Source organism: Acomys russatus, chromosome 29 (assembly GCF_903995435.1).
Source record: "Acomys russatus chromosome 29, mAcoRus1.1, whole genome shotgun sequence".
Classification (NCBI taxonomy): Eukaryota; Metazoa; Chordata; class Mammalia; order Rodentia; family Muridae; genus Acomys; species Acomys russatus.
The window spans coordinates 41,941,535-41,953,843 of NC_067165.1; the positions used below are offsets into that span (position 1 = coordinate 41,941,535).

The following is a 12,309-nucleotide window of genomic DNA, read 5'->3' on the forward strand; positions in this document are numbered from 1 at the left end:
CCTTAAAGCAGCCGGTTGGCTGAGTCAGCGCACCTTTGGGGACAACCCAGCTTTATAGGCAGAATACAGGAGCTGGAGGCACGACGACTTTGTGGGGCCAGTTCTCAGAAGAAGAAGAAGAAGAAGAAAAAAAAGACACATAATATTTTATTTTTGTTATGGGCCTGTGAGTGTTCTCCCCCATCCTCATTTTAAAGGAAATGGATATATTTTTGTGTCTTCAATTGTAAGCAAATCTGAGCATTTACAGATAAACATGTGACCCCTAAAATATTGTGCCCACTGCACTAAACCAATTTCCTAAAATATCACATTCATTGTTCTGAACACAAATCCATCAGGTAGCTGGGCTATGTCATACTTTATTCTAGACACCTTGGTATGGTGAGAGGGGAGAGGACAGCTTCCCGATCTGCGGGTTGATAGATTAGCGAAGAGACACATTTACATAGGTGCTGGAGAGGTAGCTCAGCGGTAAAGGGCTTGCCAAGCAAGTCTGAAGATCTGAGTTCAGTCCCTGAGACCCACTAAAGGTGTAAAAGTGGAAGGAGAGACTCCACTTCTTAATTTGCCATCTGACCTTCCCCCATGGCATCTGTGTGTGCATGTGTGCAAGTGTGCGTGCATGCATGCGCACACACACAGCACATACACAAAAAGTATATAGATGGTATGCATGCAAAAGACGCAACTCCCTTAAAGTACAGAAAAATTCAGTTGGAAGAACTAAGTCAGAGAGATCGTGGTGACCTTCTTGGGACTCTGCTGCCCATCGCAATGACTGTAGCTGAAATCTGCTGTGTAGTTGAATGTTACTGGGAATCTTGGTTCAGCTACTGCACAGGGCATACATGTATGCGGGCATACACAGACTTTACTTGCCTAGCAACCCCAAAACATTTTTGTAAACAAAGAGAACAACTGTATTGTCGGTGACTTAACACAAGAAACAGCCCTAGGGACAGGCCTTATTCTGTCCTCCAGCTCTACAGGTAGCATGTGGGTGGGAATGTGAGGCAGCTGCCCACACCACATCTGCTCACACCACATCATCAGCCCACACCACATCTGCTCACACCACATTTGCTCACACCACATCTGCTCACACCACATCATCTGCCCACACCACATCTGCTCACACCACATTTGCTCACACCACATCTGCTCACACCACATCATCTGCCCACACCACATCTGCTCACACCACATTTGCTCACACCACATCTGCTCACACCACATCATCTGCTCACACCACATCATCTGCTCACACCACATCATCTGCTCACACCAGATCAATGCTTGAAAATATAACTTTTAAATGAAAATGTTCTGTTAGCCGGGCGTGGTGGCGCACGCCTTTAATCCCAGCACTTGGGAGGCAGAGGCAGGCGGATCGCTGTGAGTTCGACGCCAGCCTGGTCTACAAAGTGAGTCCAGGATGGCCAAGGCTACACAGAGAAACCCTGTCTCGAAAAACAAAACAAAACAAAACAAAAAACTAGACATTGTTGAGAAAGAAAATAATTTTTAAAATTCCTTTGCCGTCCTTTAACCTTCCAAATCTAGAACATCCCCCATTCCCATCCCCTTCTCGGAACAGAAGAGAGCCAGGTGATTTTTGTTTGCTTTTGTTTTTGTTTCTTTGTGTGAATAAATCATTCCTGTTCCCACAATGCGTTTAGACAGGAGATCGGAGTTGAGTTAGGCAAGGGAACCGTGGCCCTGTGTGCGGTGTTGTGATTCCTCCCAGCCTCAGGTCTCAGGGTCTCAGGGAATTTGAAAGAGAGACCGAGATTTCAGACCCAGAGGCAGAAGCTTGCAGAGCTCACAGCAACCTACACGCGATCGAAGCTTCTGCACACCGACGACATCCCCCGCACCCCGCACCCCGCCCCAGGAGTCACAGTCACTCCCGGTGGCTGTCACTCCTTATGGATGAGAGTGAAGAAAGGAAGACAGGCATGGGCCGCCTTAGCAAGAACAAGAGAGACCCAGAGGAGCCAGGCTGTGGGAACAGATATTTCAAATGTCCACTAGGTGGCACCAGAGCCAAACCTTCGCGGGGCAGCGTCAGTGTCCAAGAGGCACTTTTCCACCTTGTCTCTTAGGCTGAACACCATCCTTCCTCCCCCTTTAAAGATTTGTCACTTATGATTTATTTATTTATTTACTTATTTATTTAAAACGTTTATTAAAGGTTTTTCTTTTATTTTTTTGTATGTGACTGTTCTGCCTTCAGGTACACACAGGTATGCACAATGTATGTGCCTAGTGTCCACAGAGGTCAGAAAATGACTTTGGGTCCCTTGAACTGGAGTTACAGATGGTTCTAAGGCACCGAGCGGGTGCTGGGACTTGACCCTGAGATCATCTCTGCAAGAGCAGCACATGCTCTTACCTGTGAGCCATGTTTAACCCTTTGTTTTTATTTCTAAGTTATGTGTACAAGCATTAGTGTGAATATGTATATATAGGTAGGTGCCCTTGGAGTCCACAAGAGGGCGCTGGGCCCCCAGAGCTGTAGGTAGAGGTGGTTGTAAGTTGCCCCACGTGGGTGCTGGGAACTGAACTCAGGTCCTCTGCAAGAACAGTATTGAGCCAGCTCTCCAGCCCCTACATCAAGCAGATCTTAGGCCGTCCACTGCGTTGGTCTTTTATATGGGCGTTAGAGTTGGGTAGGAGAGGCTGTCAACAGCTCAGGAATGGGAGACTGAGCTTGGGGTAGTGGGATGTGTGTGGAGAAATGTCCTTTGGCAACAGTGAGACGCAGCCACACAGTCAGCCCCTTACTCTTGTATGGAATAGTCTGTGGGGCGCCTGGGGCCGGGAGGCGGAGTGGGGGGTCAAGGAACGGAAGCACAAAGCCAGCTGCACATTCCTGCCCCTCGGCTTCAGGAGAGCTTTATCGGGTTCAAGAGTGACAGACAGGCCGACCCATCATTCATCGAGGGTCCTGGACAGTGTTAGAGGTCACCTGCCAGGCCCTCTGCATTCGGGAGACTTGACCAGTTTGCTCAGTGGTTACAGTTCTGACTGGAAGCACATAACCAACAACAACAAGTTTAAATCCCTTTGTCTTTTATCTTTATTGATTGCTGCGGGTTAGAATTCGTGCTTTTGTTGGGGTGGTGAGCTGGCTCAAAGGGCGAAGGTCCTGGCTGCCAAGCTTGGTGGCCTGAGTTTGAGCCTCAGGATCACGTGATGGGAGGACAGAGGTGACTGTCACATGTTGCCCTCTGCCCTCCGCACACTCTGAGATATGTGCACAGTGGCACACAATCTAGATGAATAGTAAAAGCAATTACTTTTTTTTTTTTCTTTTCCGGAGACAGGGTTTCTCTGTGCAGCCTTGGCTGTCCTGGACTCACTTTGTAGACCAGGCTGGCCTCGAACTCACAGCGATCTGCCTGCCTCTGCCTCCCGAGTGCTGGGATTAAAGGTGTGCGCCATCATATACTGGGCTCCATTGCTTTGACTTTGAAGGTTATCTACGTCCACATTGTACACTGCTCAAGGTCATGTTTTAATACCAAATACTTTGCACTTCGTGAGCACGCTTTGGGATATGTGCCCAGATCTGTGCTGCAAGCTCACCGGACACATGGTACTGTGGGCATGATAACCCCGCCCGGGTGTACACATGGGGACATCCCTGGAGGGGGCACGTGCAGTTTGTCCCTGCGCTCATCAGCACTCCTGAAGGCAGCGAGGACTGTTCGCTCATTGCTGTTTGGTGTCTTTTCTTTCAGGTAGATGAACACAGACAGGTAACAAGAGCCCTGAGTTACATATCCAGGTGACATCTACTGTCATTTCAGTGTCTGTTGCAGTGTGCTCTGTCCATCTTTCTGCTGGTTGTCTGTCTGTCTTAGCCATTCGCAAGCCTCCATGTGTATCTGGAGAGAGTCACTTGCAAGGTTGTAATTGCAATGAAATATCAATTTTATGGACTTGTCCTGGTGTCCAAGCTATGAAGCCACCCCTCCCCTGGAGGTTCTGAGGGTCTTCTGTGTGATCTCCCATCAATGGCGCCATCCTCCTGTTTCACTTTGATGTGGCCTTTACCCAGCACGCGCTTTTGTTCTCCATGTGGGGTAAGTCTCCTGTCCCCATATCCACTTGGTTGAGTGTCTCTGATGGAGAGGACCTTCTCGCCTCACTGTTCTGAGAGGGCATTTTTGTTATAGATAAAATTCCTAAGTGGGGTTCGTGTCACCCGTGCATTCTCCTGTGTGCATGGCTCCGTGATAGGTCTTCATGTCTCTGACTGTTCTTGGTCCTTTACCGTTCAGGTCTGAGAATGCCCTTCCATATATATATTGATTGTGACACAAATGTGAGGACATAAGTTCAAGTCCCTAGAGCCCACAAGGAAGCTGGGCATGGCAGCACGAGGTGAGACTGTAATCCCAGCCCTGGGGAATTACAGTCCCAGACAGGGGGCTCCTGGGAGCTCAATGGCAGCCAGATAGTCACAGCAGCAAGCTCAGCTTCAATAGGAGACCCTGTCTCAAACAGGAAGGTGGAGCTGACAAGATGGCGCAGCAGGTAAATGTGTGTGCAGTGGCAGGAGCCCAGTCACCTGAGTGGGGCCCCCCAGAACCTGCATAAGGTAGAAAGGAGGAACTATCTCCATGAAGTTGGCCTCTGACCTTCTTACCATGGTATGTATGCACCCACACACATCAAGCATGCGTGTGTGCGCGTGCACACACACAGACATCCCAGGATCTCTCCAATGGGAAGTTGAGTTAACAATCAGAGGTGGCCGTGCATCTGGCTCTCCCACCCTTTCCCTGCCTCTGGAGAACCTCTTCAAGCCTCTGAAAACATGAGTGCCCCCCAAACACTGCCCTGTTTATGCTGCTCTGTCTTCTTCCATCCGTCTGTCCATTCCTCCGTCCATCTGTCTGTCTGCCTGCTTGTCTGTCTGTGTCATTAATAGCTCTAATAATCTTTTTATTCCCGGTTATCCATCTTAGTGTCCTCCCAACACCCTCCACCATCAAAACCCCCACAGAGGTGCCACATTCAGCTTTTCTGCCCTTCCACGCTGTCTGCTCTGATTCAGGCTCCTGGGAGGTGGAGACTGAGAGGCTGTGCACCCCACGTGCCTCCTCCCAACCTTTCCCTGGTAATGCTTGAGTCCTGCCCCCCCCCCACAGCCCTCATCAGCGTCCCCAGACCTGCTTGTGTCCTATGGAATCCAGCTCTTATTTTCAAGGCAGCTTGCCCCGTCAGTACTGCTTCTTTGTCTTTTGCCCCTAAAGGACTCCACAATGCTTGGCAAAGCCCTACTTTTCAGGAAGAAGTCCTGAGACGCTGCCTGACAGGGACCGCTTGACAATGTCAGAGAGTACTTACTGTGGCTTCAGATGGCCTCAGTTTCTTTGGCTTGGAAACCTTGACCTTGTATTTGGTTTTCCTGTGAACCGTAGGGCTGGCCAAGGCCAGGTGACCTGTCAGGTCACCGGTTCTCATCTTTCAGAGTCGTTTGTTGTTGTTACTATAACAGAGTTCCCAAGAGTGAGGGAGTTTTATTAACAACAGGAGGTTATTTTGGTCCATGGTTCTGGAGGCCGTGATCCGCACAGCCCAACATCTGGTGAGTGCCCCCTGCTGTCGAAGAGACAGAATGCAAAGAATTCTCGCCCACAGGGAGAGAAATGGTGGGGGTTTGGTGTTCAGGGGAGCCATTGAGGAGGACTGTCTTTTTGGATGAACGACTTATTAACTCCACAGATGGACAAACAGACAGCAGGACAGGAGCTCTGAGGAGAGGTCAGGCCCCGGAGGTGGAAGATAGTCCCTTCTTCTAGGTCTCAGAGAAGCATGGGCTCCTGGTGTGGTGAGCACTCCTCAGCGCAAGCCTGCAGCCAGGCTGTCCCTGATCCCCGGGCCTCAGGGGGAAGGTACCCCGAGGGTGTGGGGGAGTAGGGACCCTTGCAGTTAAGATGCACTCATAATCTGGGTAGAGGTTATGCCACATCTGTCACCTCTGATGTCCCAAAGTCTGGTGGCCTGAGATCCGTAAACGTACAGGGGATGGGGGTGGGGGTGAGGGAGTGGAATCCAGGCAGCTGGGGTTACAAGTTCACAGACAGGCTCTTGGCAGGGGCTGGCTTGTCCCCTGCAGAGACTGTGGCTTGACAAGGCTTATTGCAAAACCCCAACAAAAACCTGGTAAAGCCGGCACCCCACTTCAACACCATTATCTTGGGGATCAAAGCTTGCCAGTTGAGCCCTGGAGGGAACCGGGCCACTTAAACCCTGACACTACCATTTGGCCTGAATACCTTTGTTGCCCCAGGGTGGCCTGGGAGCAGCTGTTCTGAGGACTTTGTGTCTGTGGTCTGGGACAAAGGCTTCTGCGTGTGCTTGTGCGTGTGTGTCGATGTACCTGTAATTACTTTCCACCATGGTTCGAGGACAAGGTCTCTTGCTGAATGTGGAACACAGCGACAGGACTCAGTCAGGCCTTTATGTGGGTGCCAGAGAGTCGAACTCAGGTTCTCCCTCAGGTTTGTTGGCAAGAAGCTAACCCCGGGAGCCATCTCCCCAGCCTCTTTAAATTCAGGGTCTTCAGGTTTTTGTTTTTGGTTGTGTGTGTGTGTGTGTGTGTGTGTGTGTGTGTGTGTGTGTGTGTGTCTGCTTTCTTAGATTAACATAAACAGCAAAGGCCGTTTAAAACAAACCGGCACTCGGTGTTCTGTGAGGCACAGCGGGGTTGTTATTTACAGCCCCGTTTCCGGGGGCTTGACAGGGTCTTCGCAGCCATGAGGCGCCTGAAGGGAAGGGTCAGGCAGCTGACCCAGCAGAACGGAAGCATTTCTGGGCCGGTCTGCTGCGTTCTTATTTCTACTTTTCACGGTGTAACCACCTTGCTTCCTGACTCCTAATTTCCCTGACACCATTGAGGCTCTTTCTGAACGTAAATGGGGCGAGTCGGCCTGCCGGTGTCCTCACCGCAGCAGTGATCTGTTACCAGAGTCTGAATGCAAAGCACGCCGCCGCCTTCCTTTAAGCCGTGGCAAGTGGGGACCCCACCCCACCCCCCATAGCCACTAATCTCCACTTGGCCCTCCCGCCGTGATGCCGTGATGCCCCTCTTCTTCTCAGTCAGTGACTGTACCTTTGGGCACATTATCCCCCTCACGGGGGGCCCAGCACGCAGGCCGCCGCCGACTTGAATGGGGCTGTTCTCTCTTTTTCTTGGAAGCCCCCTTCAGGAATTCCACAATCCGCTCTCAAATCAAAAACAGTGTCTCCTGCTGGGTAAAATTCCGCTTCGGCCACAGCACAACCCACACTGTTCTTCTTAAAGAGATTTTGTTTTATTCTCTCTCTCTCTCTCTCTCTCTCTCTCTCTCTCTCTCTCTCTCTCTCTCTCTCTCTCTCTTCCCTCCTTCCTTTCTTCTTTCTTTCTTCTTTTCCAGCTCAATGGATGGACTCAGCAGAGTTACAGGCGCTTTCTCTCTCAAGAGAAATTCAATTCTTTTCATTGGGCCTGGGTGGGAAGGAGCTGACTCTAAGCCTGAGTTCCTCCCTGACCCCTCACTTGACACCCACCTGATCTGCGCCATGTTAGGCTGGAGCTAAGGGCTAAACAGCTCACAGTTTCCTGTAGTTTTACATTTACTAGCAGGCACCCCACCAAGAACATGTCTGTGAGTCTCTGACAGGCTCCCCCAAACTTCAGGAAGGGACCGCTAAATCTCTCCATCGCTGGCAGCCTAGTCCTCCTAACTGACCCAGCGAGCCGTGCTTGTACAGAGAGGGGTGAACAGCCCTTCAGAGTGTGCAAAGCAAATACCCTAGGTGTCTGGATTCCAAGTAGACCCTAGAGACTTCAGACATGAGTTAGACAGCCCCCCATCAGCCCCCCATCCCCACTCCCTCTCACCTCCCTCCCATCTCCACCCCCCCCCCACTTCCCCCACCCCCTCACCCCAACTCCACCTCCCCACCCAGGGAATACACCTAACGTGGCTTTCATCAGCACCTCCCCCACATCTCCTGGATTCCTTCCTTATTTCCTCACAGTACAAGGCTACCTTCCCACCCTTTCTGGATGCTTCTCTGGTGGTTCATAACTCCCTGTCCTTCTCCTTGTGGCCTCCAGGAACCCTCTCTGTCTCGGGGTCTTCTGCCATGAAACTGTCTGTGGCTCAAACTAGGCAAGATCACATCTGCTGCGGCTTCTATTGAGATGGCACTGCCTGGGAACGGCCAGGGACAAGTTACTGGAAACCATTTGCTTGTTTCTCTTCCAGCAGAAGACGCGGGTTAGAGAGGGTATGTACGGAGCAGTGGGTACCAGGCTGTCGTCATCACTGTTTTATTGCTGCAAAGAGACACCGGAGTGAGCTCTGACAGAAGTGCTGCCAGGGGCTGGGCGCCTGCTCCGGAACTGTGGAGGCTTGAGTTTTGATCACCGGCACCTGTGTTCATTGGTGCATGTCTGCCACCCGAGTCCTACCAAGGTGGAGCTGGCAGCCAGTCTAGCCAAACTTCCAAGCTCCAGGTTGAATGACCTGTATCCAAAAAGAAGGTCGAAGGGGCTGGAAAGATGACTTAGCAGTGAAGACCACTCTTTGCTCTTATAGAGGTTTGGTTCCCGCAAGAACATGGAAGCTCACAACCATCTGTTACTATAGCTCCAGGGAATCTAGCGCCCTCTTCTGGTCTCTGTGAGAACTGCATGAACTTGGTTTGCATACGCTCTGGCGAGCTCCTAAATGTACACATAAAAACAATATTTTTTAAAAGGTGGAAGTCGGCTAGGGAAGATGCTTGGTGTTGACTTCTGGACTCCACGTCACATGCACACCTGAACACACACATGTGCACACACATGAATGCGCTCACGTGTGAGCGTACAACCAAGAAGTGTTGAGGATTATTTGTTAATGGGAGCAAGTAGAACGCTTCATTGGCCTCAGAGCCCTCTGCTGGTCTGTAGCAAGACTTCTGTCAATCCATGGTGTTTGGGGCTAAAGACACACAGGAGACTGCGTCCTGGTTACGAAGTCCTAGTGCATCGTATTTAATGCTTTGGACTGCTGTTAGGAACTACTCCTAAAATCTAACCATGTTTCAGTCAAAGTCCACAGCTTTGGGGCTGCACTGTCACTCATAGGTCACAGAGTCGCAGCAGAAGTCTCTGCAGGAGCTACAAGAGAGAAGCAGCCTGGATCCCCAACCACCCTAGGAACAGTTTCCCCAACCACCGTGGGAGCAGTGTCCCCAGCCATGGTGGGAGCAGTGTCCCCCAACCACTGTGGGAACAGTGTCCCCAGCCAGTGTGGGAGCAGTGTCCCCAAGCACTGTGGGAGCAATGTCCCCAGCCATTGTAGGAGCAGTGTCCCCAACCACTGTGGGAGCAGTGTCCCCAGCCATGGTGGGAGCAGTGTCCCCAACCACCCTAGGAGCAGTTTCCCCAACCACCGTGGGAGCAGTGTCCCCAGCCATGGTGGGAGCAGTGTCCCCAACCACTGTGGGAACAGTGTCCCCAGCCACTGTGGGAGCAGTGTCCCCAGCCAGTGTGGGAGCAGTGTCCCCAAGCACTGTGGGAGCAATGTCCCCAGCCATTGTAGGAGCAGTGTCCCCAACCACTGTGGGAGCAGTGTCCCCAGCCAGTGTGGGAGTAGTGTCCCCAATCACTGTAGGAGCAGTGTCCCCAGCCAGTGTAGGAGCAGTGTCTCCAACCACTGTGGGAGCAGTGTCCCCAAGCACTGTGGGAGCAATGTCCCCAGCCATTGTAGGAGCAGTGTCCCCAACCACTGTGGGAGCAGTGTCCCCAACCAGTGTAGAAGAAGTGTCCCCAACCAGTGTGGGAGCAGTGTCCCCAATCACTGTAAGAACAGTGTCTCCAGCCAGTGTGGGAGCAGCGTCCCTAGCCACTGCCTTTCCTGTGTCTGTGACTCTGCTGTGCCTTTAGAGAGCTCCCCCTTGGCTGGCATCAATGGCTCCTGAGTCAGTGGCTATTCTTGGAGCCATCTAGGTTACATAGGTTGCTGAGTCCTCAGAGGTTCCAACAGAGAGTACAGTCTTGTGGGCCCTGCCTTCAGTCAGCGCTCACTCCCATCTCAGGTCTGGCTTCATTTGCTTGCATGTGTGGTAGTTTGATGAAGAATGGTTCCCACAGGCTCTTTTATTTGAATGCTTAGTCACCAGTGAGTGGAATGTGGGAGAAGGATTAGCGGTGTCTGGCCTTGTTGGAGGACGCACGTCACTGATAGTGGGGCTTTGAGGTTTCAAAAGCCCATGCCAGGCCCAGGGTCTCTTCCTGCTGCCTGTGGATCGGGATGTAGAACTCTCAGCTACCTCTCCAGCACCATGTCTGCCTGCACGCTGCCATGCTTCCTGCTGTGCTGACTGAACCTCTGAACTGTGAGCCAGCCCCAGTTAAATGCTTTGTAAGACTTGCCTTGGTCATAGGGCCTCTTTGCAGCAGTGACTAAGACGGTATGCACGTTTGCAGGTTTATGTGACTGCGTGCATGCAAGCGCCTGAGGAGACCAGCAAAGGGTGTTGGTCCCTTGGGGATTGGAGTTACAGGTGTTTGTGAGATGCTCAAAGTGGGACCTGGGAACTGAACGCAGGTCCTCTGTGAGAGGGCTCTAGTGTGTTCTTAACTGCTGGCCACCTCCCCAGCTCCTCCTTTCAGATGAAGAAGAAAGTAGAGGCAGCATGCTGGGGTCTCTTCCAAGCCTCACATCACAGAGACAAGTAGGGGCCGAGGCCTGCACTGTGGCCGCCATGTTTCATCATTAGCTGCCACTGTGCATTACAAGGCAGCCTCAAAGACAGAGGGACTTGGCTGACCATGTCTGACCCTTTCCCTGATGCTGAGAACCCACTGCCCAGCCCATGGGGGCATCATGAGTCTCCAAAGGCACCATTGCTGCTCCCCCCGGGGCAGCGCCACCAAATCTACTTACAGGCTGGAGGAACTGAGCATTTTAAACTCTTGGCTGAGAAGCCACTTTCTGTTTCCCAGCCCTATTTCTTTCCAGAGATGTGCTCCCTCTTTCTCTCCCCTTTTTTTTTTCACTCATCCTCTTCATCTACCCCCTTTCTCTCTCTTTCAAAAGAACACTTAAAAATTTAAAGTTCATTTATATGTGTATGGTGTGTGTGTGTGTGTGTGTGTGTGTGTGTGTGTGTGTGTGTGTGTACATGTGAGTGCAGTTGCCAGTGGAGGCGAGAAGAGGGCGTTGGATTTGCTGGAACTAAGTTATAGGCATCTGTGAGCTGCTTGATGTAGGTTCTCCGTTCAGGAACTAAGCCTGAGAGCTGATACTATGAGTAGAAATTTCTAGAACCCAAGCAACACTGGGTGGAGACCACGGTACAGGAAGTGATTCAGTGCCTTGGATCCCTGCTTCTTGCTCAGGGTCCATACCTGGAGCCTTGGACTTAAATCAGAGACAGTTGCCATCAGCAGTGATGCCCGGACACTCTTGGGAGCATCTCCACCTGGGAACTCTGTCTTTTCTCCAGAAAGGGTGACATGTGCTAGAGGCCTTGCTGTATACCACTGGAGCCCTCTCTCAGCATCTGTCTATAGGACAGTTTCCTTGTTGGGTCTTCCCTGCATGGATGAGGTAAGCGGGTGTTTGCCCTCCTGAGTGTGTGCAGCTCTCTCTCTCTCTCTCTCTCTCTCTCTCTCTCTCTCTCTCTCTCTCTCTCGCCTCTTCATGGCCTCTTTAGAGCCTATAGAACCCATCTTCTTTCTGTCCATAAGTCCCATGGGCTGGCTTGTTCAGCCTGGGGTTCCTGTGGGCTAGAATGACACTCTTGACACAGGCTTAGTCAGTGAGCTGGCCCTGGCCTGATTCGTCTCTGTGTTTTGCTCTCCAGCTCTGAAAAGTCCACTGCACTGAGAAGCTGGTTTCCTGGGTCCCTTCTAGTCCTTTCTGTCCTCAGGGCAGGCTGCAGATAGTCACAGCATTCCTGTCTGGGCTAACAGCTGTCTCCAGACTCTCTGGAGATGCTGGGGTGCTAATCTCAGAAGGTCCTGGGGAGGATGCTGACTTTGCCTCCACCTCCTGAGTGTTGACGCTGGGGACTTTGTTTGGGAGGTATAGGTTAGGGTGGAGTCAGGGTGACCTTGTGCCTGGCTTTGCTTCCCTCCTGAACTTTGAGCCTTCTCTCACCACTCTTGCCCTTTTCTGGAAGGCTGGAAGGTCAAAAGGAGTCTGCAGCCCAGAGCTGAGCAGACACAGCTCGGTTCTCTCAGTTTTATAAACAAACTCATAAACATTCCTTACCCTCCAAAGGGCACCGCTGCCAGCTGGGCCCAGA

The 12,309-nt window shown here is 51.6% G+C and overlaps 1 protein-coding gene across 1 annotated transcript; it reads left to right on the top strand.

The window, feature by feature from the left end:
• Positions 1–9,252: 9,252 nt before the first annotated feature.
• LOC127211285 (small proline-rich protein 3-like) lies at positions 9,253–9,975 on the top strand. Its single transcript, XM_051171105.1, has one exon. The coding sequence runs from the start codon at positions 9,253–9,255 to the stop codon at positions 9,973–9,975; it is 723 nt and encodes a 240-aa protein (XP_051027062.1).
• Positions 9,976–12,309: the final 2,334 nt, after the last annotated feature.